The 24,930-nt window shown below is 41.2% G+C and overlaps 1 protein-coding gene and 1 long non-coding RNA gene across 3 annotated transcripts in view; one reads left to right on the top strand and one right to left on the bottom strand.

Moving 5' to 3' along the window:
* The window catches only part of nedd4a (NEDD4 E3 ubiquitin protein ligase a), a 108,735-nt gene extending 94,281 nt beyond the window's left edge, over positions 1-14,454 (bottom strand). For both annotated transcript variants that reach the window (XM_067971528.1, XM_067971529.1), the window contains exons 1-2: positions 14,191-14,454; positions 13,697-13,770 (exon numbers count right to left, since the gene is read on the bottom strand). In XM_067971528.1, coding sequence (XP_067827629.1) covers positions 13,697-13,770; positions 14,191-14,232 — 116 coding nt within the window. In that variant the 5' untranslated portion in view covers positions 14,233-14,454. The remainder of the gene's footprint in view (positions 1-13,696; positions 13,771-14,190) is intronic.
* Positions 13,649-18,582, top strand: LOC137301851 (uncharacterized). Its single transcript, XR_010958363.1, has 3 exons — positions 13,649-14,286; positions 15,023-15,146; positions 17,583-18,582. It is a non-coding gene; the product is annotated as an uncharacterized lncRNA (long non-coding RNA).
* The last annotated feature ends 6,348 nt before the right edge of the window (positions 18,583-24,930 follow it).

Raw genomic sequence — 24,930 nt, 5'->3', positions numbered from 1 at the left:
CTCTACCACCTAGAAGGACAAGAGCAGCAGGCACATGGGAACAACACCACCTGCACGTTCCCCTCCAAGTCACACACCATCTCGATTTGGAAATATATCGCCATTGCTTCATCGTTGCTGGGTCAAAATCCTGGAACTCCCTTCCCAACAGCACTGTGGGAGAACCTTCACCACACGGACTGCAGCGGTTCAAGGCAGCGGCTCACCACCACCTTCTCAAGGACAATTAAGGATGGGCAATAAATGCTGGCCTCACCAGCGATGCCCACATCCCATGAACGAATAAAAAAAACTGTAACATAGTGAAATATAAAAAGTCTTTTAAAATATACTATAATGCTCGGTTCACCTGAAGAAGGATTAATGAAATAGAAATATCTTTGGTACTGCTGAGACCATTGATTAGATAGTACAGAAACCTATTTCATAACATGAATCACAATGCTATACAGTGTACAGGACAGGTTTACTGGAATAATGTAGGGCTTTATTACGGCATATAAAAGATAACTTTCTAATTGATTTGCAGACAATGCATGGATTTTGTATCACTATTAATTGGTGCACCATCACAATACATTAGTGCTACTTTTATGTTAACGTTGAACACAAGAACATTTCAGCTTGGTGCAAGCTTAGCAAGTCCGAGCAATTACACAAATCATTTACTTAAATTTTAAGTAAAACAATAGAAATTGAACTGATTAAAGTTCCAAATCAGCACTTAAAGCATGTAGAATATACAAACAGGGTTTTCAGCTTGTTTAATGTGATAAAATAACCTAGCAGCACTATACAAGTTAATGTGTGGAAGAATCAGAGGGCTACCAGTGAATTAGAACTGCACTAAGGCAACATTTTAGAAAAGGGATTTTGGGGAGGGGAGGGGAGGCGGGGGGAGGGGAGGGGGGGGGGGAAGAAGAGGAGAACATTGGCAAGAAAAAAAAGGTCTCAAATTGAGCAATTATCAAAAATGATAACATTTACAAATGATTGTATAATGAAGCCTGTATGATTGGAGAAACAGTTATTCATCTTCTAGGTACTAGAATGATCATTGAAGTATATGAAGATATTCCCAAAAATAAATTTTCACAAAATGTGTACACTTAAACCTAAACAAACAAAACACGATAACATTTCTGACAATAATACAAATAAATCAAGTTCCAATTGTGTTCATTAGAGAATCAGTAAAGATACAGCCAACAAGTCACATTCTTTACAATTCTGTTCATTCTAACCTACTGCACATAGCAAAACCAGAATCTATTGCTTTTCTCCCCTCTGTGGGAGCAATGCAACATTTATTTTCTTCTCCATGTTAGGCTTTTCACATCATCTCTAACCAAGGGGATGAGTGGCGATCTGCTCAGAGGCCTTACCAACAACAACTTGCATTTATATAGCACCTTGTAAAACGTTCCAAGGCACTTCACAGGATCAAAATTTGACACCGAGCCACATAGGAGATATTAGGACAGGTGATCAAAAGCTTGGTCAGAGATAAGTTTTAAGGAGGAGAGAGGGGTTTAAGGAGAGAATGCCAGAGCTTAGGGCCTAGGCAACTGAAGGCATGGCCGCCAATAGTGGAGCGATGAAAAAGGCCAGAATTGGAGGAGTGCAAATATCTTGGAGGGTTGCAGGAGGTTACAGAGATAGGGAGGGGCGGGGCCCTGGAGGGATTTGAAAACAAGGCTGAGAATTTTAAAATGGAGGCATTGCTGGACCGGGAGCCAATGTGGGTCAGCGAGCACAGGGGTGATGGGTAACATTTACTGTTAGCTGCTCTCCTATGTACAAGCAAAGTAGCAGATGCTGCAGCTTTACAGAAACTCAGCTGCCTGGAAGTTCAGTAGTTATGGAGGAACGAGCTGGTATCTTAGTGTCTGCACTACAAGCACATGTTCAAAGATCACTGATGCAGATAAAAAACGTCCAAGGATGCCAATACCTACAGTATGTGCATATTGTAGCTTCTGGCTGATAGCTTATTTTGATAGGGTCCACATTCTGTGCTAAGAAAAAGTAGTATGTTGGCTCGTGAACTGAGTAGTACTTCAGTTAAATTGATGGAGTTAAAATAATCACTGGCTCACAGGACAGTCACACAATTAAAATCAGCTGGTTCACATATGCTTTGGACAAAGATCAAAGTTTCTATGTATATTGCAAAGTCTGGGTAACACCTAGTCCCTTAGCACTTTCAGAAATGTATTTCAGAAATGGTGCACCATAAAGCAGTCAAATTGAATCATTTGTAAAGAAAAAGGACAATATTCCAGAATGCTCATAGGTTAATGAGCAACCACATGGTTAAGGTGAAATAAAGAGAACAGAAGGTAACTTGATGCCCCGACAGGAGGATATACCAAAAGGTACTCACTATATTCACAGCTTTTCAAACAAATGAGCAACAAATCCATGAGAACAAAGTAAAATCTAACCTCGCACATTAAAACAGCTCGCGGCTGGTCACACTGGGATCCGATAAGGTCACTTTATCATTTTGTTTGGGTTCCTGTGTGTTTATTTGGGGGGGGGGGGAGGTTGGGAGAAGAGACCAGTTTCATTTTGTAACATTTTGGCAGTTATTTTCCAATCATATGATCAGTGCTGAACAAGTTCCAGGCTCCGAGATTGCAGCATCTTCCTGTGGGAAGGATTGGGGTCAAAATTGCACAACTTGGGCCCCAAGGCTGAAAGGGAGCAAATGCCAAAAAAAAGACATGGGGAAAAAAACCTGGTGGTTTCCTTTTAAACTTTACTATGGATAGCCTTTTAATACACTTAACATCCTAGTGATTCTATCCAAAACAAAATGCTTAACTCTAGATATACTAAAGGCAGAAAAACTGCAGTAACTGATCAGGTTAAGAAAAGTTCATGCAATGGGAGGGAGGAGCGGTAGTTTATGGTGAATGTGACAGGTGGGTGGGGAGTGTTGTTCTGTAAACTTGGAAACAGTACAGCATTGTATTTATTATGTGCCTTCTGTTGTACTTATGACCATTTCAAAGCCAGAATGTATAGAAACAGTGGAGTCAATAACGTCCAAGGGAACCAGCAAAAAAAAACTTCAATAAGTTAAAACTTCAATATATCAAAACTTCAATATATCGTGATTTCTGCTCTTCCCTCCTGTTCTCTCAGATTGCCTGCATTTGCTACACATACCTGTGTCCCCAAAACACATCCCAACTTGCCATGTTACAAATGCTGTGGTAGCCTCTGCCAGTCTCGCACTCCTGTCTCTCCAGTTCCCAGTCAGGACATAGTCCAGTTACTGTGAGACAGAGTCAGAACTGCAATGCTGAATTCCACGCTGCTTTGTGTTTGAAAAAAAACAAACTTATGTTTGTTTATGTGGCGCTTTTCAAGTCCTTATTTGGCCGGCCTAATAGCATAGGAAACATCTGTCCTAAATGCTACTCCCTCAATCAGGAAAGGATAAGAGTGTTCAAGATTTACACCAACCAAGTCAGGCAAGATTTGGCACTACTGGTACATATGGCAAATCTAGACAGTCTGAAAGAGTGGTCGACTGATGCTGGACAATTCAGGATAACAATATAATAACTTTCATTTATATAGCGCCTTTAACATAGTAAACCATCTTTATCAGACAAAATTTGACACCAAGCCACATAAAGAAATATTACGACAATACTGGTCCAGGTGCAGATTAGTCAGTTGGGAGATTAAAAAACTACTTAGATACAGCTAATCGCCCATGGTCTGTAGTACGCTTGGCATGTTTAGCTGCTCACGTGGAGCTATGTTTATCTTGGCCTGTACCTTTAAGGGCCCAGCTTAACTACTCCCTCTAAGTAAGTGCGCTGAATAGACACATCCTAAGATTATTAAAAGGCTAATTGCTGTTGCTCAGGGAACTTAATCTCTAAATTGGCAACTACTTGTAAATTTCCATCTCGTCCTCTTGGGAAGAAGCCAAGTTATCAAAATCAGAAGGAAATTACCGTCTTTCTCAATATTTTTTTTTAATTGTTCGATTATGACTAAGATGTGAGTCAATGAGGTACAACTGGTGAAATAGATACAAGACTGATATTCAATATAATTTAATGCTAGGGACTAGAAACACTCCAAAACTTTCATCTATCAAGACTTGACACTTTCCAGCTTAGCAATTCATGGTAACTTTAATCTGAACTCCCAAGATGAGGTTTCACCTCCTGCTGTTATTGTTTCCAAAACACAGAATATGATCACGATTTAAAGAAGAAAAAAAACAGAAATGTTGAAAATATGGAAGAAAAATAGAAAATACTGGAAACACACAGCAGTTCGATTCAGTGAATGAAAATGGAAAAATAGGCTAATGACTGGGCAGAGTCAGGCCGAAGAAACACCTTGTGTACGATTAACAAGCAACAACATGCCTAAAATAAAGATAGGTGCGAAAAGGTAGATGATTAAGAGCTCATACGTGTTAACATCTTTCACTGAAAGGTACCTGATGGGTTCAAATGTCTATTAACAGATTTTAAAATGCTGAGGGAAAAAGAGTGCGCAGCGCTGTACACTAAACAAGGGTTAGATGTGCAGTATTTGATTGCTGGAGACGTTGGAAAGATAGGGGCAAGTGTGGCTCTAAAATGGGAGGGAAAACAGCAGAAGATGAATGACACCATTTAGGAAAATTCAGCAGGAAAATAAAGACAGCCATCTAACATGTGAAGTTGCGGGTCAATATTCTGACCACAGGCAAGTAAGTAATCAGGAGGAAGAATATAGCACTATTCCTGAAGCTTGCACACTGAGTTTGGTTGAAGCAGTGCAGTTTGAAAGGTCAGAGTGAGAATGGAAGACAAACAGGAAATCAGAGAGAGGTTTGAAATGTTCTGCTGGATCAGTGAATACCAAATAGTTCACAAATTAAAACAAAAATCCTACACTCCTATTACAACACTTTTTGGCATGCCCTCTTGAAGTACAGAGACAAATGGGCATTTCAAAAATATTCATAAAGTTTATAAATATTAATGAATCCTCTCTTTGTCATTTTACCTTCTTGTAGCTCCTCACTTCTCCCACCAGGCATAGGAACCAGCCTGTCCAATCAGTGCTCCATAATGGTCAACATTTCTTAGTGATGGACTGACAGGAGAGGATTATTCCCCTCCTCCCTCGCTGGCCCAAATGAAAGTAATTTTTATTAAATTAAGCCAAGTGCCTCACTAAATGGCCAGTTCATTTGGTCTGTGCACAGACTCAGATTCCAATCATCCTTTTGCAAGTCCTACTTAAGAAATAGGCAAGGCTACAGCTCCCCACACTGGGGCACCCTGGAATCGAGAGATACAGCACTCTTTTAAAAACTGTTAAAACCGACCATATTTTTTTTTAAAAGCCTTTTTTGGAAACTGTTTTTGGTAGAATTAATACTTTTTTTTAAAATTAAAAAAAAAATCCAATAACCCTGATCACTTCAAGCAGGTTTACAGGATACAAGACTAATGAAACTAAGGATAAGCATTTAAGCTATCACCAATCATTCTCTATTCCTTCATGCAAAATATTTATATTTGTATTGGTATTTTTAGGGAATAGGTAGAACAAGTTTTGAAATGATGAAGCATTTTGTTCCCAATTGATCAAATATTCCTCCAAAGCAGGAAAGGTTTTAGTAGTTAAAGGGTGCTTTATTCTCACAGGCAAGTTCTGTGCTTTCCTACCTACTGGGTGATATTTTGACTACTCTTGTAGATACATCTGTTGAAAATTAAGAATTGTATTTGTGTTTTACGATAAATTAATATTCTGTTGTCTTCTCTCAGAGAGAGAGGAGGGGCAAAGATTTCTTTTCCCATCTAAACAACAAAAAGCTCTGATGCATATAGAAATAAGCAGACCGAGAGTCAGTCTGAACGTGAGCACTTTGTGCAAATATAGTGTCTGCATATAATTGCATTCAATTAGACAGCTTTGATGTATACGGGAAATGATAGGGATGGGTAATGGAACAAAGCTACATTTTCATATACAATTAAATAGGTGGCACTGAATCTTCAGAAATAACCAGTGTCAACAAACTGTTTTCAACCAGAAATAATTGAGTGGGTTATTTCTTGGTAATTTTACTGACAGGTGTACCCACTTACTATAATCCTCCCATTTAACTGATTATAGATAGCTAATTTACAAAATTTGGTTTTGTACTCAACAGCTGCATAATCTCTGTTTTGTAGAGATCACAGACAGGGAATACCCTCCATTATAGAGCAGCATGGACTAAGTGTCCTCTCCCACTCACAACTTTTCTCATGTGAAGACCAGCAGCACATCTTACAGCAAACTCCTCTTGGCAACAAAGCACAACAATATTTAACTGGGGAACAGGCAGTCTGTAAGCTTTTATCACCTAAATGCAATCAAAGTACCTGCACCAGAAAATCATCTTTGCTCCTCCAATCCTCAACACATTTAACCTGGAGATTATGACTAGTGTGGATCAGGATAATTTGGATTTAAACATCTTTCAACTTTCACTCTCACTTCTGCCCTAATCCAGTTCCCATAATTTGCTGTGGTTTTCATCTGATATGACAACAGTCTGAAGATGATTACAATGACAGGCACCTGCCTTAAATTCTGCATCACGAGAATATTAAACAACATAGAATGAGAAAAGGCTACTAAAGACCATTGAGTCCGTTCCTTCCACAGACCACATGCAAACCCATTCGATCACAGATTCTACTCAACCCATTTGATCTCCTGAACAAAGGCTCTCCCACCAATGAACATGTATTTAGCCTTACATCCTTGAGCAGATGCCTTCCTCAGCATCTTCCTTCTGAGGTCCCAGCAACTCAGGGACTAAGTTGCTTGGGGTACTAAGGCCAATGTAGTGCCCCAGAACTATCATAACTGAGATTGCCTAGCTCAAAAGATCAAATGCTGAGACCCTCCCGATTTGTATGACTCAACCCCCATACCATCCAGAGCATTAACCAATTGAGCAATTAGGGAAGCATGCTTTGCTCCTTTTTTTCAGTTCTCAAAAGAAAGGTGTTACACAAGTGGAGTTACTGACTGTATTACTCCGCAGCTGAGGAGGAATGTCTGAGAGGATACATTTGAAGACAGGTGGTGATGAGGCAGACATGCTAAGCGAGTTCCACAAGCTGAGGCATAATGGCCGAAGGAACGATGGAGCAGAGAATAAGTAGTCATCCCATGTTGGAAGAGCAGAGGGTTCATGCAGGGTCATACCGCTGGAGAATTGTGGAGCGAGGGAAGGGCTAAGACAATGAAGGAATTTGAAGGCAAGAACCAGAAACTTAAAGTCGATTACAAACAGAAAAGGTGGCTCTCTTAATGGACTAACTCACACACTGAATCTGGACTGTTCATTGGTAGACGGACTCTCAGGAAATCTAACATCAGACTTTACTCACACAAAACTCTCCTACTCTTGCATACTGAAGCTCAGCCATTTGACCCCAAATGCCAGTTCCCACTGGTACTGGTCATCCAGTACCAGCTGTGTGAGTGCTTATTCAAGACTAACACGCCATATCACATTGGTCAAATCATTTGCAGTTAGCATGAATAAGAAATATTTTTCTGGATCAGGCTTGTGCACAATCTGTGAATGCTCAGATCTTATGGCGGCACTCAAGTTTCTCTAAGTGAACCAACAATTGCTTGCTCTGCACGTTTCTAATTGGTGATGAAAAGAAAATGTCCCTCGTGTTGCTCCTTTGGGACCCACTGAGTTTTTCAGATCCTGATACTGTGGCCAATCAACCAGTTGGATGAATCATCCCAGCCCCCTGATACGGGAGAGTGCGTCTCCCATCTGCCTGCCAGTAGCCTGACGTTTGAGAACACATAATGCTCATCTCACTTAAGGTTTTATATTTATTGTCCAACACCCATATACATAAAATCATCTGATGCAATTTCGAGAAACACTTAACACAAGAGCACTGAAAACATTGAACATTTTCACCTCTTGTCCCTTTAACCTGCACTTTTTGTGCTAATTATTTTGTAAGTGCAATTAGGACCTTCCCATAATATTTTAAACATGCACTTATCTGTTTATGGAGTGTGACCGTAGTAAGGACGGTGGGAAATGACACTACATTAGAATCTAGACAGTGGTTAGAATCTACACATAAATGCGCCATTAATGCTTCACTGCTAAGTGCTGCTATTACCACCCATATTGCTGTCTCTCACTGGTATTGAACTGCAAGCAATTCAAATGCCATTCCAGTCATTATAAGGTTACATTTAATAAATTACTAGTCGACCTCCTGTGGCATTATACATGGGGAGGTAGGATCCGTAAGGTGTTGAAAAGTTTTATCTTGATTTTGGCAAAGAATGTGTGACAGTATGCCCTAAAAAGTAGGCAACAGAAGTTAATTTAATAACACAAAGATTAAAAATTGACAATAAACTGGAGGACAAAATGCAACAGGTTTTTTATTGGTATAGTGATGCTATACACTTGCAACAGGAACACTCAACCCACAGAAACCAGTGAAAACTGCATGCATCATCACTCACCAACAACAAACACAGATTACTGAAGCACACTGCCACATAATTAACCAGGCACCGGTAAATCGCCAGCCACCACTTAATCAACACATTAATACAGCAGCAGGCACTAGGAAATAAATTAATACAGCAGTGGGTACAGTGGTAATTTTTTTAAAAATGGAGCTGCGGACACCAGCAAATTAGTGAAACAATGAATAAATAAATTCATAGGCCAGCAGGCACACTGACAAATCAATAAATTAATGGAGCAGCGGGTACCTGTGAAATAAAGACCTTTCCTGCCTTTGGGGCCATTGTGTCCTGCCCCCTGCAACCACTAACTAACTTTTGCTGCTTTCGCTGGCATTTTACTTTTCAAGCAACATAGGCACTTATAATGAATTTGTCCATATCTCTGGTAACCTCCTCCAGCCCTACAACATGTCCGGGATCTCTGCGCTCCTCCAATTCTGGCCTCTTGTGCTCCGCCACTGGCGGCCAAGACTTCAGTTGCCTAGGCCCTAAGCTCTGGAATTCCTTCCCTAATCCCCTCTGTCTCACTCTCTCCTCCTTCAAGACACTCCTTGAAACCTACTTATTTAACCAAGCTTTTGGTCACCTGTCCTAATATCTCATGTGGCTTGTAACACGGCTTGGGATGTTTTACTACATTAAAGGCACGATATAAATGCAAGTTGTTGTTGTAATCTGTAAAGGCAAGTTAAACTAAAAGCTAATATTTGAGCTAAAAAGAGGCATTTGGCTTACTAAGGCACAGTTAATTCTATGTATTTGTAAAGCATGAGTTTAAGTGCTTGTAAAGCATAACTAATCTTGAAAGATTCAGTAGTGAATAGACAGGCCACAGCCCAAGCCCAAAATCAGGCGGCCACAAATGCGTTGAACATTAACCATAAGGAACAACTTAATTCACAAGGAGGTAAACATCTCCGTATTCCTTTCACATCAAAGTTTGAAAAATTCAAGAGTAAATTCAACTTGGATGGTTACTGAAAGTGTGACTAGTACGAACATTTATTGACATAGCCACCAAGCTGAAGGATGGCTCCAACCCGAGAAAAACATGCATAAAAAACCCTCCACATTGACTGGTTTAAGCAGGGAAAGGAATAACCCCCAAATGGTGTATTTCAACACGTTGTAATTTTCCACTCTATTCCCTTCTCCTTACCAGAGTTGAAACATTTTGGCCAATATCATTAATCCCAATAGGGAGAGGGAACAAGGAATTCACCAAACACCACGTCAAAATCTGCTGGCAGAAGAAATGTTCTGTGATAGTATTTGAGCCTATCGTTGCAAGTAGGTTTCTGAATAGAGGAACAGGTTCCAGCTCGTGTGTTTGTGTGAGTGAGAGTGAGAGTGACCTGTTTCTGGCTGGGGGATAGATGATCTCATACAAGAGGTAGGTACCCTGTGATACAAATCAGGGTCAATGTGGTCTCCTGGACTAGTTTCAATCACCCAAAGAAGTCGGTGAGGAATTTCTCAGTTTTTTCCCCCCTAAATGGCCTGGGTTTATATCTGTTTTGTTGCCTCTCCCAGGAGATTACATGGCTTTGGATGGATAGGAAGTGCTTGAATTGTGATGCATAAGACATCACAATGATATGTGACAGGCTAGTTGGTCTTTTCCTGTCCATCATTTTCATATGTTCAAATGGACTATCAATGGTACCAACCAGTACAGTAGATAAGCTGATGGTGCCAGATGACACAGATACAACACACTCAGCATGAGAGTTGATCAATGGTGCTAAAAGCCTTTGACAGCTCTGGGAAGTGTTGACAAGCTCATGTTATCAACTGCAAACTGCTCAAGACTTCCAGCAGTACTAAAAAGGCATAACTGGGTAATTGGCCAGAAAACATCAAAAACAACCTGCATTTATATTGTGCATTTCACAAAATGAGGTAAGAGAGGGAAATGAGAGAAAGATTGGGAGGGGTGACCAAAAGCTTGGTCAAGAAGATGGGTTTTGAGATTTTTTTTAAAAAAACGGTAGAGATGGAGAGAAGAAGTTCCTGAAAGAAGGGCCAAGGTAACTGAAGGTTCTGCCACCAATAGAGGGGCAAAGGCAGGGGGGGAATAAAGTCAGAGGAATTAAGCGTGCGGGACAGAACAGACTGCAAAAGTAGGAAGGGATGAGGCTGTGAAGGTACCTGTAGACAAGGGTAAGAATTTTAAATTTAATGCATTGGAGTGCAAGAAACAAACGTTAGTCAGTGAGGATGAGAGTGATGGGTGAGGGGGACATGATACTGGTGACAATTTCAGATTTAAATTTCAGATTATGGAGGCTAGAAAGCCAGAAAGGATAGAATTGGAGTAGTTAAGAATGGAGGCAACAAATACATTGTTGTAATGGAAGTACGGAGGTAAGGGCAGAGGAGGGCAATGCAACAGAGATGGAAATAAGCGGTATTGGTGACGGGACGTTCAGTTTAAAGCTCAACTCAGTGTTGAGCAGGATGCCAAGGCTGAGAGTACGTCCGGGGAGGGGGATGGATTCGTAGCTTTGGTCTTACCATATTAAGCTGGAGAAAGTTGTTTCACTCATGATTTGATGTCAGGTAAACAGTCTGACAGCACCTAGGCAGTCGAGGGATTAAGGGAAGGCTGAGGACATGGCCTGCGCTTGAAGAGGGTAAATTCAAAGCTAATCTGCGGAAGCATTATTTCAGTGAGCGATTAGTAAGTCTATGGAACAGGCTCCCTAGGGAGATGGTGTAAGTAGATAGTGCTGATTCATTCAAATGCGAATTAGATAGATTTCTAAAAGAAAATAATATTGTGGGATGCAGTATATGAGTAAATTGAGACATGACATATGGTAAGTGTGGCATGTCTGTGAGGGACAGATAAGTTTGGACCTATGTTTCCCAAAGCTTTCCACCACTGGATCTTTTGTGGACTTGCATAGAATGTACAGCACGGAAACAGGCCATCCTGCCCAACAGGTGCATGCCAGTGTTTATGCTCTACACGAACCTCTTCCCTCTCTACTTCATCTAACCCTATCAGCATATCCTTCTATTCTTTTCTCCCTTACATGTTTATCCAGCTTCCCCTTAAGTCCATCTATGCTATTTGCCTCAACTACTCCTTGTGGTAGCAAGTTCCACATCTAACCACACTCTGGGTGAAGAAGTTTCTCTTGAATTCCCTAATGCATTTATTTATGACTATCATATATTTATGGCCCCTAGATGTAGTCTCTCCCACAAGTGGAAACATCATCTCTACACCTATCCTATCAAACCCCTTTCATAATCTTAAAGACCTCTATCAAGTCACCCCTCAGTCTTCTCTCTTCTCGAGAAAAAAGCCCCAGCCTGCTCAATCTTTTCTGATAGGTATAACCTCTCATTTCTGGTATCATCCTAGTAAATCTTTTTTGCAGCTTCTCCAGTACCTCGATATCTTTTTTATAATATGGAGATCAGAACTGTTCACAGTACTCCAAGTGTGGTCTAACCAAGGTTCTATACAAATTTAACATAACTTCTCTGTTTTTCTATTTGATCCCTCTAGAAATGAACGCCAGTGCTTGGTTTTTTTTTTAAAAAGTGGCCTTATTAACCTGCGTTGCTACTTTTAGTGATTTTTGTATCTGTACCCCCAGATCCCTCTGCTTCTCTACCGCATTTAGACTACTATTCAAACAGTATGTGGCTCCCTTTTTCTTCACACCAAAATGTAAGACCTCACAATTACCTATATTGAAATTCATTTGCCAATTACATGGCTATTCTGCAAGATTATTAATGTCTTCCTATATTTTGTTGCAGTCCTCCTCAGTATTAACTATTACCCCGAATTTGGTGTCGTCCGCAAATTTTAAAATTGCGCTTCTGATTCCAGAGCCCAAATCGTTTATGAAAATAGTGAACAACAGTGGTCCCAGCACCGATCCTTGTGGAACACCACTTTCGGCCTTTTGCCAGTCTGAGTAACTACCTTTACCTCCTACTCTGTTACCTGTTTTGTATCCATTCTGCTACTTGTCCCCTGACTCCAATAATTGAGAGAGTCTGATTGCCAAGGTAAGTCACCAACTCCATTATCATTGTATCATGCAACTACCAGGATGGTAGAAGATGAACAAGATGGACCTTGGTCTTTTTTCGTCGAGCAATTCCGATGGCGCGAGGTACAGCTGGATCTTAAATGGTCAGAACTTTTAGAAATGACAACAAGCACCTAACTCAGCTAAGAATTTAACTGGGGCTGACTTCTTGCACTAAGGTACCACACCTGGAGAATGGCTGCCCATCCTAGTAATCCATGAAGAAAAATCACCAACAAATGTCTGACAACTATGAGCCACGTTTCAAAGATCAGTCGAGAAATTGAAAATATTCCGTCAGAATTTGAAGCCCGATGCTACCTTTGAATTTAACAACCAAGTTGAAGTTCAAGGAGTCAATGGTAATGAATCATGTTCAGGCACACAATCCAGTAATGGCTTCGCCTTGGGGGGGGGGGGGGGGGAGAAAAGAATAAGAATAAATGGAAAGGGAACAGTCATGGTGTTGACTCCTGACATGATGTTATCAAGAATGTCTTAAAGTCTTTGATTTCACCATTTCCTCTAGCTTGATTTTTGGTAGAGGTTGGGGGGGGGGCGGTGGCTGTGAGAATGACGAGTGGAATATTACCACCTCACCCACGTTATTTCCATTTTTGCAATGCCTCTCAGCTTCACATTACATGAAAGGGTGAAGGACCGACTAACGCGTCATTCCATACCAATGCTGTAATGTAAATGGAAATGTACTGTTACACAATTGTGAAATAAATCAATAACTACTGCGTTAGAAAACACACGTAACCACTGTACTCAACTATGGATTACTGTTACATTCAGAATTGTCCCATGATCAGTGGGGGATGGGAAAACCAACTCTTCTAAACCCCCCACCCCATCAAATCTGTTCCGTACTTTTCAAATCGCTGTATGTTTATTTCTTTGAAATGTCTGTGTTTACTTGTTCTGCTCTTTTATGATAACATTCTGGCCACCGCCCAGCGGTCGCTGCAGCTCTCCCGTCACATACAAAGCGACACAGGAGTTTCCAGTTGTTTGGCCCGGTCACCGGTCAGCACGGGGATAGACTCCAGCCCCTCACCACCACCCCAATAACCTACCTGGCTCCCAAAATATCCTTCTTCGCAAGGCCAATTCCAGCAAAAACTTTCACTTTCAGAATTCGGGATCCTTCCTGCAAGTCACAAAACATATCCGTTGGCGAACAGAAAAGCTGGGGCTAATCATTAGATCCGAATTATTAAAACGACGGGGGCTCATTTGCTTTGAATTCTGAAGTAACCAGCCCCTGGTGCAAGGAGCTGGAAACCACTGCCCTTGTCTTAGGCCTAATATCTGGAGGATGCGGTACAGCTTCCCCTCCCCACAGTCAAATGTCCATCCCACAAATAAGCAGAGCACAAAGTGTGCAATAAAGGACACTTCTGCGATCGCCAATGAGTCCGGCTCCGATTCCTGTTGCCGCACTGACCCAGCACAGTGTGTGGGGGGAGGGTCGGCTTTCCTGGGCGTAGCTGCTACATTACAAAGTTTCAATCAATTTCCTAGATTTTTTGTTTTTAAAAAAAAAGATAAAGAGTAACATAGAAATCACCTCATCTGCAGACAGACCGCGGACTTCAGGAAACGCTGCCATCGCTGTGGCGAGGAAAATCAGTTGGAGGCGAGGAAATACACAATGTATTTAAAGGTTAGACGTCTGGTTCCCGGAGCTGGAATGGTGCTGATTAAAGTCGTGTTTTCTTTATTTATCCACCCCTCTTTTATTTTTTTTTAATATAAAAACCGTCTTTCACTCGGAAACCCCCCCAACTTCAATCCGTGATTTCCGTTCTGAGGAAACTTCCTGAGTGGAGATCACCGGGGCAGCCCAGCCAGTGAGGAAACACGGTGACATCAGCGTCCAACCAGCCACTCACATAAACACACCAACCTCATGCACACCATATGGCACACATTTGTTACTTCATGTTAAGTATCACAAAATAGAGAACAAAGTAACAGAAACTAAGTTGCATAATGATACATTGTCACTTATAGTTGAGGGTTCATCGAATTATACTATTGAAAACGCAATTTCAACACCAGAGAGCTGCAAATCTAAAGTGTGTTAAAAATACAGAGTAAACAAACCCATCAGCATCTGAAAAGATAGGTTACAAATCCTGGGATTAAACTCTGGATTCTGATGAAGGGTCTACATCTGAAATATTAAGCTTGGGTTCTGTCAAAGGATTTACACCAAAAACTTTATATTGTACCTTATCAGATGCTAATGAACTCACTGTGTATTTCCAGTATTTTCTGTTGTTATTTTAAAATTTAAACTAGTTAATCTCCTGTGATATTGCCCATAGACAAATGCAAAATGTAAGTTTCTATACTTCTTTTCCACTCTCTAATTATTTCTGTGTTTCTGTTCTCAGGATGTGGGTAATGCTGGCAAGGCCACATTTATTGTGCATCCCTGGTTGCCGAGAAGGTGAAGGTGGTGGTGGGGCTTTTCCTTGAACCGATGCGGTCAGTACGGTGCTCTCACAGTGGTGTTAGGTAAGGTATTCCATAATATTGATCCATCAATGATGATGGGTGATATATGTCCAAATCAAGGGGTGTGTGCCTTGGAGATGATGGTGTTCCCACAATCATAGAATCATAGAATCATAGAAGTTACAACATGGAAACAGGCCCTTCGGCCCAACATGTCCATGTCGCCCAGTTTATACCACTAAGCTAGTCCCAATTGCCTGCACTTGGCCCATATCCCTCGATACCCATCTTCCCCATGTAACTGTCCAAATGCTTTTTAAAAGACAAAATTGTACCCGCCTCTACTACTGCCTCTGGCAGCTCGTTCCAGACACTCACCACCCTTTGAGTGAAAAAATTGCCCCTCTGGATCCTTTTGTATCTCTCCCCTCTCACCTTAAATCTGTGCCCCCTCGTTATAGACTCCCCTACCTTTGGGAAAAGATTTTGACTATCTACCTTATCTATGCCCCTCATTATTTTATAGACTTCTATAAGATCACCCCTAAACCTCCTACTCTCCAGGGAATAAAGTCCCAGTCTGTCTAACCTCTCCCTGTAAGTCAAACCATCAAGTCCCGGTAGCATCCTAGTAAATCTTTTCTGCACTCTTTCTAGTTTAATAATATCCTTTCTATAATAGGGTGACCAGAACTGTACACAGTACTCCAAGTGTGGCCTCACCAATGCCCTGTACAACTTCAACAAGACATCCCAACTCCTGCATTCAATGTTCTGACCAATGAAACCAAGCATGCTGAATGCCTTCTTCACCACCCTATCCACCTGTGACTCCACTTTCAAGGAGCTATGAATCTGTACTCCTAGATCTCTTTGTTCTATAACTCTCCCCAACGCCCTACCATTAACGGAGTAGGTCCTGGCCCGATTCGATCTACCAAAATGCATCACCTCACATTTATCTAAATTAAACTCCATCTGCCATTCATCGGCCCACTGGCCCAATTTATCAAGATCCCGTTGCAATCCGAGATAACCTTCTTCACTGTCCACAATGCCACCAATCTTGGTGTCATCTGCAAACTTACTAACCATGCCTCCTAAATTCTCATCCAAATCATTAATATAAATAACAAATAACAGCGGACCCAGCACCGATCCCTGAGGCACACGGCTGGACACAGGCATCCAGTTTGAAAAACAACCCTCGACAACCACCCTCTGTCTTCTGTCGTCAAGCCAATTTTGTATCCAATTGGCTACCTCACCTTGGATCCCATGAGATTTAACCTTATGTAACAACCTACCATGCGGTACCTTGTCAAATGCTTTGCTGAAGTCCATGTAGACCACGTCTACTGCACAGCCCTCATCTATCTTCTTGGTTACCCATTCAAAAAACTCAATCAAATTCGTGAGACATGGTTTTCCTCTCACAAAACCATGCTGACTGTTCCTAATTAGTCCCTGCCTCTCCAAATGCCTGTAGATTCTGTCCCTCAGAATACCCTCTAACAACTTACCCACTACAGATGTCAGGCTCACTGGTCTGTAGTTCCCAGGCTTTTCCCTGCCGCCCTTCTTAAACAAAGGCACAACATTTGCTACCCTCCAATCTTCAGGCACCTCACCTGTAGCGGTGGATGATTCAAATATCTCTGCTAGGGGACCCGCAATTTCCTCCCTAACCTCCCATAACGTCCTGGGATACATTTCATCAGGTCCCGGAGATTTATCTACCTTGATGCGCGTTAAGACTTCCAGCACCTCCCTCTCTGTAATATGTACACTCCTCAAGACATCACTATTTATTTCCCCAAGTTCCCTAACATCCATGCCTTTCTCAACCGTAAATACCGATGTGAAATATTCATTCAGGATCTCACCCATCTCTTGTGGTTCCGCACATAGATGACCTTGTTGATCCTTAAGAGGCCCTACTCTCTCCCTAGTTACCCTTTTGCCCTTTATGTATTTGTAGAAGCTCTTTGGATTCACCTTTGCCTGATCTGCCAAAGCAATCTCATATCCCCTTTTTGCCCTCCTGATTTCTCTCTTAACTCTACTCCGGCAATCTCTATACTCTTCAAGGGATCCACTTGATCCCAGCTGCCTATGCATGTCATATGCCTCCTTCTTATTTTTGACTAGTGCCTCAATCTCCCGAGTCATCCAAGGTTCCCTACTTCTACCAGCCTTGCCCTTCACTTTATAAGGAATGTGCTTAAGGATCAACAATATTGCTGCTCTTGTCCTTCTTGGTGGTAGAGGTCACAGTGGAGGGAGGTAGTGTCGCTCTCTGTCTTTCTGTTTGTGTTCCAGTCTTCCTTACTGAGTTTATATAGCTGTCACGTGCTTTTCTGTGTCAAAATTAGGAATTTTTGTCTTTTGTTCTATACAATTTTAAATTGTTAGATTAACTTGGTTTTTTAAAATCAACAGCAACCACCTGTATCTCAGACAATTTTATGACATTTCCTTTGCATTGTGTTAAAGGTAGTCTGTGGAGGATGACTGTGGAGACTAACACGGGACGCAACCAACAGAGTACCCTTTGTCGTCCAGTACTTCCCCGGAGCGGAGAAACTACGCCATGTTCTCCGCAGCCTTCAACATGTCATCAATGACGACGAACACCTCGCTATGGCCATCCCCACACCTCCACTACTCGCCTTTAAACAGCCACCCAACCTCAAACAGACCATCGTTCGCAGCAAATTACCTAGCTTTCAAGAGAACAGCGTCCACGACACCACACAACCCTGCCGCGGTAACCTCTGCAAGACATGCCAGATCATCGACACAGATACCACCATCACACGAGAGGACACCACCCACCAGGTGCATGGTTCATACTCCTGTGACTCGGCCAACGTTGTCTACCTCATATGTTGCAGGAAAGGATGCCCCAGAGCATGGTACATTGGCGAGACCATGCAGACGCTGTGACAACGGATGAACGGACACCGCGCAACAATCGCCAAACAGGAGGGTTCCCTCCCAGTCGGGGAACACTTCAGCAGTCAAGGACATTCAGCCACCGACCTTCGGGTAAGCATACTCCAAGGCGGCCTTCGAGACACACGACAACGCAAAATCGTCGAGCAGAAATTGATTGCCAAGTTCCGCACCCATGAGGACGGCCTCAACCGGGATCTTGGGTTCATGTCACGCTACACGTTACCCCACCAGCGAACAAACGTTATCTGTTTTTAATATAACGGGTCAGTTGCTGTCTTTTCTATGTTTCTATCTCTGTTTTTTTTTGTGTTTGTTGTTTTTTTTTTGGTGATTTGTATATTCTGAGACCTGGCAGGTAACACCTGTCTGTCTGCACACTGATTGCCTTGGCAACGGGCAGTTGAAAAAACTGTCTGTACTCACCAAGCATTGTTCTGTGAATTATAAATGCGACTTCATTTCGAGGATTTCATTTCCACATCGTTCACCTGAGGAAGGAGGTAGCCTCCGAAAGCTTGTGAATTTAAAATAAAATTGCTGGACTATAACTTGGTGTTGTAAAATTGTTTACAATTGTCAACCCCAGTCCATCACCGGCATCTCCACATCATGTGGAGGATGAATCCACTTAGCTGATTGCAAAGCTTTTGTCACTGTGAATTTGATTAAGAACACTTTTGAATATTCATTTTGAGCCTTCTGGTAATTAAATTTATTAGACCATAATCTTGTATTGATCATATATATGGAAACATGCACTTTTAGATTGTGAGTAATATTAGGAGGTCTGGCATTCCAGTATCTGTGAATTAATTGCTGGAAGCATACAGCCAACTGTTCTCAAATTAGCTGATCAAGCAAGGGGCCATTGTAAAGTGCAGTTCAGGATTAAGGTTGTTGTCATGGGGCAAAACACCATTGTTGCTTTGATGCTCAATGTAATCGAGTATCATGGGCAATACCATCTTCCATGAACCTTTAAAACCCAAGATCATCCTAGGGTTTCGGTTCATTGCAGCCATTATATGTACAGATGTGTATAGAGTTTTATACCACTAAAGAAGTATCTTTTTGAGAGTTCACCAGAAGAAATAGTGACACTTTTAAACCGTCAACACAGTTACATGTAGTGTCTATTACTGATTGTGCTGTGTGGTATCCAGCTTATGTTTTCTCTTCTGTCGATATTTTAAATTTTTTTTGCTTCATTGCTGAAGCTATTGTACATTTGATTACATATGCTTATAGGGCAAGAACATTGGTGCATTTAGCTTTCTCAGCATGGCTATGCCCCTGCCCTTGGAGCAGTGTGAGTTTGGGGTTGGGGAATTGAGGAAGTTTGTTTATTCCCAGTCCCTGGGAATCAGATGAATCGGTAGGTGGGGGAACAGGGAGGGATGTGCCCTGCTTACAGCAGTAGTCACAGTGGTTGGGTCTCACCACATGAGCCTCCATGTTGTTGGGAGGCATTGAGTAGAAGTCAAATGTTTCTTTGCAAAAGGGCTGGAGGCAATTAGAATGGAGAGATTCTACCTTTGGCAGCTAATTAAGAGCAGGAGTGGCCCAGCTATGGGCTGCCTCTTTCTGCCTCCTTGGAGAAGTGGTATGGGTCAGCTTCAGGAATCAGGAAAGGGAAAAGCTTTGTTTTTTGACATAAGGATGTATTGTGTCATAGACTATATTCCTTCCCCCTTTCTAATCTCCTGGGCCATTCACCATACTCTAGCCAAGGGGCAAGGCAGCCATCCTGCTTGCACACTTGTAGTAAGAAGTTAGAGCAGCCCAAGGAGACTTTCCCGTCAATGTTATTTCCCTCCTTATGGGGAAGACTTTAGCCTCCTTAGCCAGTGTTCAGATTGAACTGGTTAGAAAAAATAAGTAAATAATAATTAAGTTGCCCTTGGAAAAATTATCTAATGGCCATCATGACAGGACACAAAACATAAGTCAGCAATTTACTTCCAAATTGGTTTGAGCAAAACACAGCTAAGATTTTCATGGCTTCATGATTGAATCATAGAATGGTTACAGCAGAGAAGGAGGCCATTTGGACCGTCAAGCCTATGCCGGCTCTCTAAGAGCAATCCAGTTAGTCCCACTCCCCCACCCTTTCCCCGCAGCCCTGCAAATTTTTTTCCCTTCAAGTACTTATCCAGTTCCTTTTTGAAAGCCACGATTGAATCTGCCTCCTCCACCCCCCGCCCCGCCACCAACAGTGCATTCCAAATCATAACCACTTGCTGTGTTAAAAAGTTTTTCCTCATGTCGCCTTTGGTTCTTTTGCCAATCACCTTAAATCTGTGTTCTCTTGTTCTTGACCCTTCCGCCAACGGGAATTGTTTCTCTGTATCTACTCTGTCTAGACTCCTTGTGATCTTGAACACATCTATCAAATCTTCTCTCAACCTTCTCTGCTCTAAGGAGAGCAACCCCAGCTTCTCCAGTCTATCCATGTAACTGAAGTCCTTTATCCCTGGAACCATTCTAGTAAATCTTTTCTGCACCCTCTCCAAGGCCTTCACATCCTTCCTAAAGTGCAATGCCCAGAATTGGACACAATACTCCAGTTGTGGCCGAACCAGTGTTTTATAAAAGTTCATCATAACTTCCTTGCTTTTGTATTCTATGTCTCTATTTATAAAGCCCAGGATTCCATATGCTTTTTTAACAGCTTTCTCAACCTGCTCTGCCACCTTCAACGATTTGTGCACATATACCTCAAGATCTCTCTGTTCCTGCACCCCCTTTAGAATTGTACCCTTTAGTTTATATTGCTTCTCCTCCTTCCGACCAAAATGTATCACTTCGCACTTCTCTGCATTAAATTTCATCTGCCACATGTCTGCCCATTCCACCAGTCTATCTATGTCCCCTTAAAGTCTATCACTATCCTCCTCACTGTTCATGATAGTGAAAGTATATTGCTATGTATAACTGTGAAAAGTCACCTCGTCATTTTATAGCACTCTAACACTGATTTTATGAAATCATGATCCCAATTATTATTTCCCTGACAGGTGAGGCTTCCTGCTGGAAGGGTAATTTTGCAAAATTGGTCATTACATGTTAAGCTGCAAGAAATTCCATTTCTTGCTGTTGTGGCGAATTTTTTTTTAGAACTTCCTATATGGAGAATCTAACTTTTTCACTTAAGCCTCTTCTATCACCTGGGCTCTTCTGTCAGTGATTTTCCATGTTTAAATCATCTTCGTTGACTCATGGTGGGGAGGTACCATAGATTTACATGCAACTGACAATTTACAGAGAAACAATTACCCTCCAGTTGACCTCAGGGTGTCTAACAGGAACAGGCATGTAATTGAGCTCAGAATGTACGTATTTATAGCAATTAGACTGCGATCTTAAAGCAACAGTCCAAGTTACATACAGCTTTACCTTAGCATGGGCAATAAATGCCGGCCTCACCAGTGACGCCCACATCCAATGAACGATTAAAAAAAAAAGCAGCAGAATGTATTACATAGAACAATGCTCCTGTCCTTATAAAACAGCATATTATCCAATTTAGGATGAGCCATAACATGGGAGATACATTAATATTTGTTGAAAATAATTAACTGTTTTCTCTTGAGCTATGCCTACTAGCATCTCTCATAAAATCAACATTTTAACAAACCAATGGAGTTTGCAAAGGGCAGAGGGAAATAGATTTTTTTTTTTTGAGTGTGTCTATTTAATAAAACCATCAATAATTTGATAAAGTGGTAAAATCAACAGTGACAGAAAGGTTTTGCATTCCCTTCAATGCTTCCGTTAGTTAGGGGCAGTTCATTTTTTGTGCAAAGCCCATTTTCTTGTGTCATAATTTTCAATTTATTGGTCTGACACATTAACAAAATGATTCCCATAATTGTATACTCCCATAGCAGTATAGTATTTTCTGTATATCATAGTATATTGGACCTCTATCCTCTTTCCCAGTATCAGACACTGTTCCTCTTCATCCTTCCAGTATCATGCTATATTTTGTACTCCAACACCATTAATTCTTTCACTGCAGACTATCACATCATCTCTGTAATCCATTCATTGTGTCACAACAGCACTTTCTTTTTGCAGCAACTATTTCTCTAATAAAGTTAAGCAAGAGTACATTATAAAAACATCACCCATTTGTCTGTTGGTATTCAACTTAGAAGGCCCAAAATCATTTTAAGACTGCATACAATGTGCCTGTCATTATTTTATATTTACTTAATATGCTATTTCTGTTGATGCGAATAGATTTAGGAAGGAACATTGGAGGAATCAGCATACAAGCGTAGACTACAATAGCATTTTTTGGATTTTAATTGTTGATAATAGGTCTGATTTGGTTACTATTTCAACACACCTGCTCATTTGCATTATATTCCAAAGATTCACAACCCTCTTGAGTGAAGACATTTCTCCTCATCTCAGTGCTAAATGGCCAATCCCTTATCCTGAGACTATGCCCCCCAGTTCTAGATTCTCCAGCTAGGAGAAACAGCCTCTCAGCATCTACCCTGTCAAAATCTTCTACGTTTCATTGAGATCACCTCTCATTCTTCTAAACTCCAGAGAATGTAGGCCCATTCCACTCAACCTCTCCTCATAGGACAAACCCCTCATCCCAGGAATCAATTCAGTGAACCTTCTTTGCACCCACACTAAGGCAAGTATATCTTTCCTTAGATAAGGAGACCAAAACTTCCTTACTCTTGTACTCCAACCCCCTTGCGATAAAGGCCAACATACCATTTGCCTTCCTAATTGCTTGCTGTACCTGCATGTTAACTGTGTTTCATGTACAAGGACACCCAAATCCCTCTGAACACCAACATTTAATAGTTTCCCACCATTTAAAAAATATTCTGTTTTTCTATTCTTCCTACCAAAGTGAATAACCTCACATTTCCCCACATTATACTCCATCTGCCATCTTCTTGCCCACTCACAACCTGTCTATATCCTTTTGCACTCTTTGCATCCTCCTCACAGCTTACTTTCCCACCTAGCTTTGTATCAGCAAACTTGGATACATTACACTCAGTCCCTTCATCTAAGTCATTAATATAGATTGTAAATAGCTGATGCCCCAGCACTTATCCTTGTGGCACCCCACTAGTTACAGCCTGCCAACCATAAAATGACCCATTTATTCCTACACTGTTTTCTGTCCGTTCACTAATCCTCTATCCAAGCTAACATATTACTCCAACCCCACGAGCCCTTATCTTGTCGAACAACCTTTTATGTGGCACCTTATCAAATGCCTTTTGAAAATCCAAATATACTGCATCCACTGGTTCCCCTTTGTCTACCCTGCTAGTTACATCCTCAAAAAACGAATAAATTTGTCAAACATGATTTCCCTTTCATAAAACCTTGTTGACTCTGCCTAATCATATGATTTTCTAAGTGCCCTGTTACTATGTCCTTAATAATGGATTCCAGCATTTTCCCAACAATTGATGTCAGGCTAACTGGCCTGTGTGGTTCCCTGTTTTATAGCTCCTTCTTTTCTTGAATAGCGGTGTTACATTTGCTACCTTCCAATCCACTGGGACCATTCTAGAATCTGGGGAACTTTGGAAGATCACAACTAATGCATCCACTATCTCTGCAGCCACCTCTTTTGGAACCCCAGGATGGACGCTATCAGGTCCAGGGGATTTGTCGGCTTTTAGTCCCATTAATTTCTCCAGTACTTTTTCTTTACTAATATTAATTACTTTAAGTTCCTCATTCTGGTTAGACCTTTGGTCACTATTTCTGGTATTTTTTTGTGTCTTCTATTGTAAAGACAGATAAATAATATGTGTTTAACATCTCTGCAATTTCCTTATTCCCCATTATAATTTCTCCTGTCTCAGCCACTATTTTCACTACTCTCTTCCTTTTTTCACATACTTGTAGAAGCTCTTATAACCTGTTCTACATTTCTGCAGGTTTCTAAAACTCTCCCGATCCTCAGGCTTACTACTCTTCTTGGCAACATTATAAGCCTCTTCTTTTAATCTAATACTATCCTTAACTTCTTTAGTTAGCCACAGATGGATCATTTTTCCCCATGGAGTTTAATTCTTAATGGAATGTATATTCGTTGAGAATTATGAAATATTTCTTTAAATGTTCGCCATTGTTTATCTACCATATCTTTTAATCTAATTTCCCAATCAACCGTAGCCAATTCATCCCTCATACCCATGTAATTTGCTTTGTTTAAGTTTAAGACTCCAGTTTCGGACTTAAGTACGTCACCCTCAAACTCAATGTGAAATGCTATCATATTATGATCACTCTTCCCCAGAGGATCCCTGAGTATGAAATTACTAATTAACCCTGTCTCATTACACAAGGCAAGATCTAAAATAGCCTGTTCCCTATTGGTTCCACGATGTATTGTTCTAGGAAACTGTCTCGAATGCATTCCATGAACTTGTCTTCCAAACTACTTTTGCCAATTTGATTTACCCAGTCTATATGAAGATTAAAGTCCTCTACAATTATTGCATGATCTTTGTTACAAGCTCCTCTTATTTCTTGATGAATACTTTATCCAACAGTATAACTACTGTTAGGTGGCCTATAAACTACTCCCACCAGTGTTTTCTGCCCCTTGTTATTTCTTATCTCCACCCACACTGATTCTACTTCCTGATCTTCCGAGCCACGGTCCTTTCTCACTACTGTCCTTATGTCATCCTTTATTATCAGGGCTACCCCACCACCACCACACCATTTCCATTTTGTCTGTCTTTTCTGAAAGTCAAGTACCATGGAATATTTAGTTCCCAACCTTGGTCAACTTGCAACCACGTCTCAGTAATGGCTACTTTATCAAACTCATTTATCTCTATTTGTGCCATTGATTTGTCCATCTTGTTACGAATGCTTC

Source organism: Heptranchias perlo, chromosome 34 (assembly GCF_035084215.1).
Source record: "Heptranchias perlo isolate sHepPer1 chromosome 34, sHepPer1.hap1, whole genome shotgun sequence".
NCBI lineage: Eukaryota > Metazoa > Chordata > Chondrichthyes > Hexanchiformes > Hexanchidae > Heptranchias > Heptranchias perlo.
Note: the sequence above shows the minus strand (reverse complement) of the source record. Positions and strands in the feature narration are given on the sequence as shown.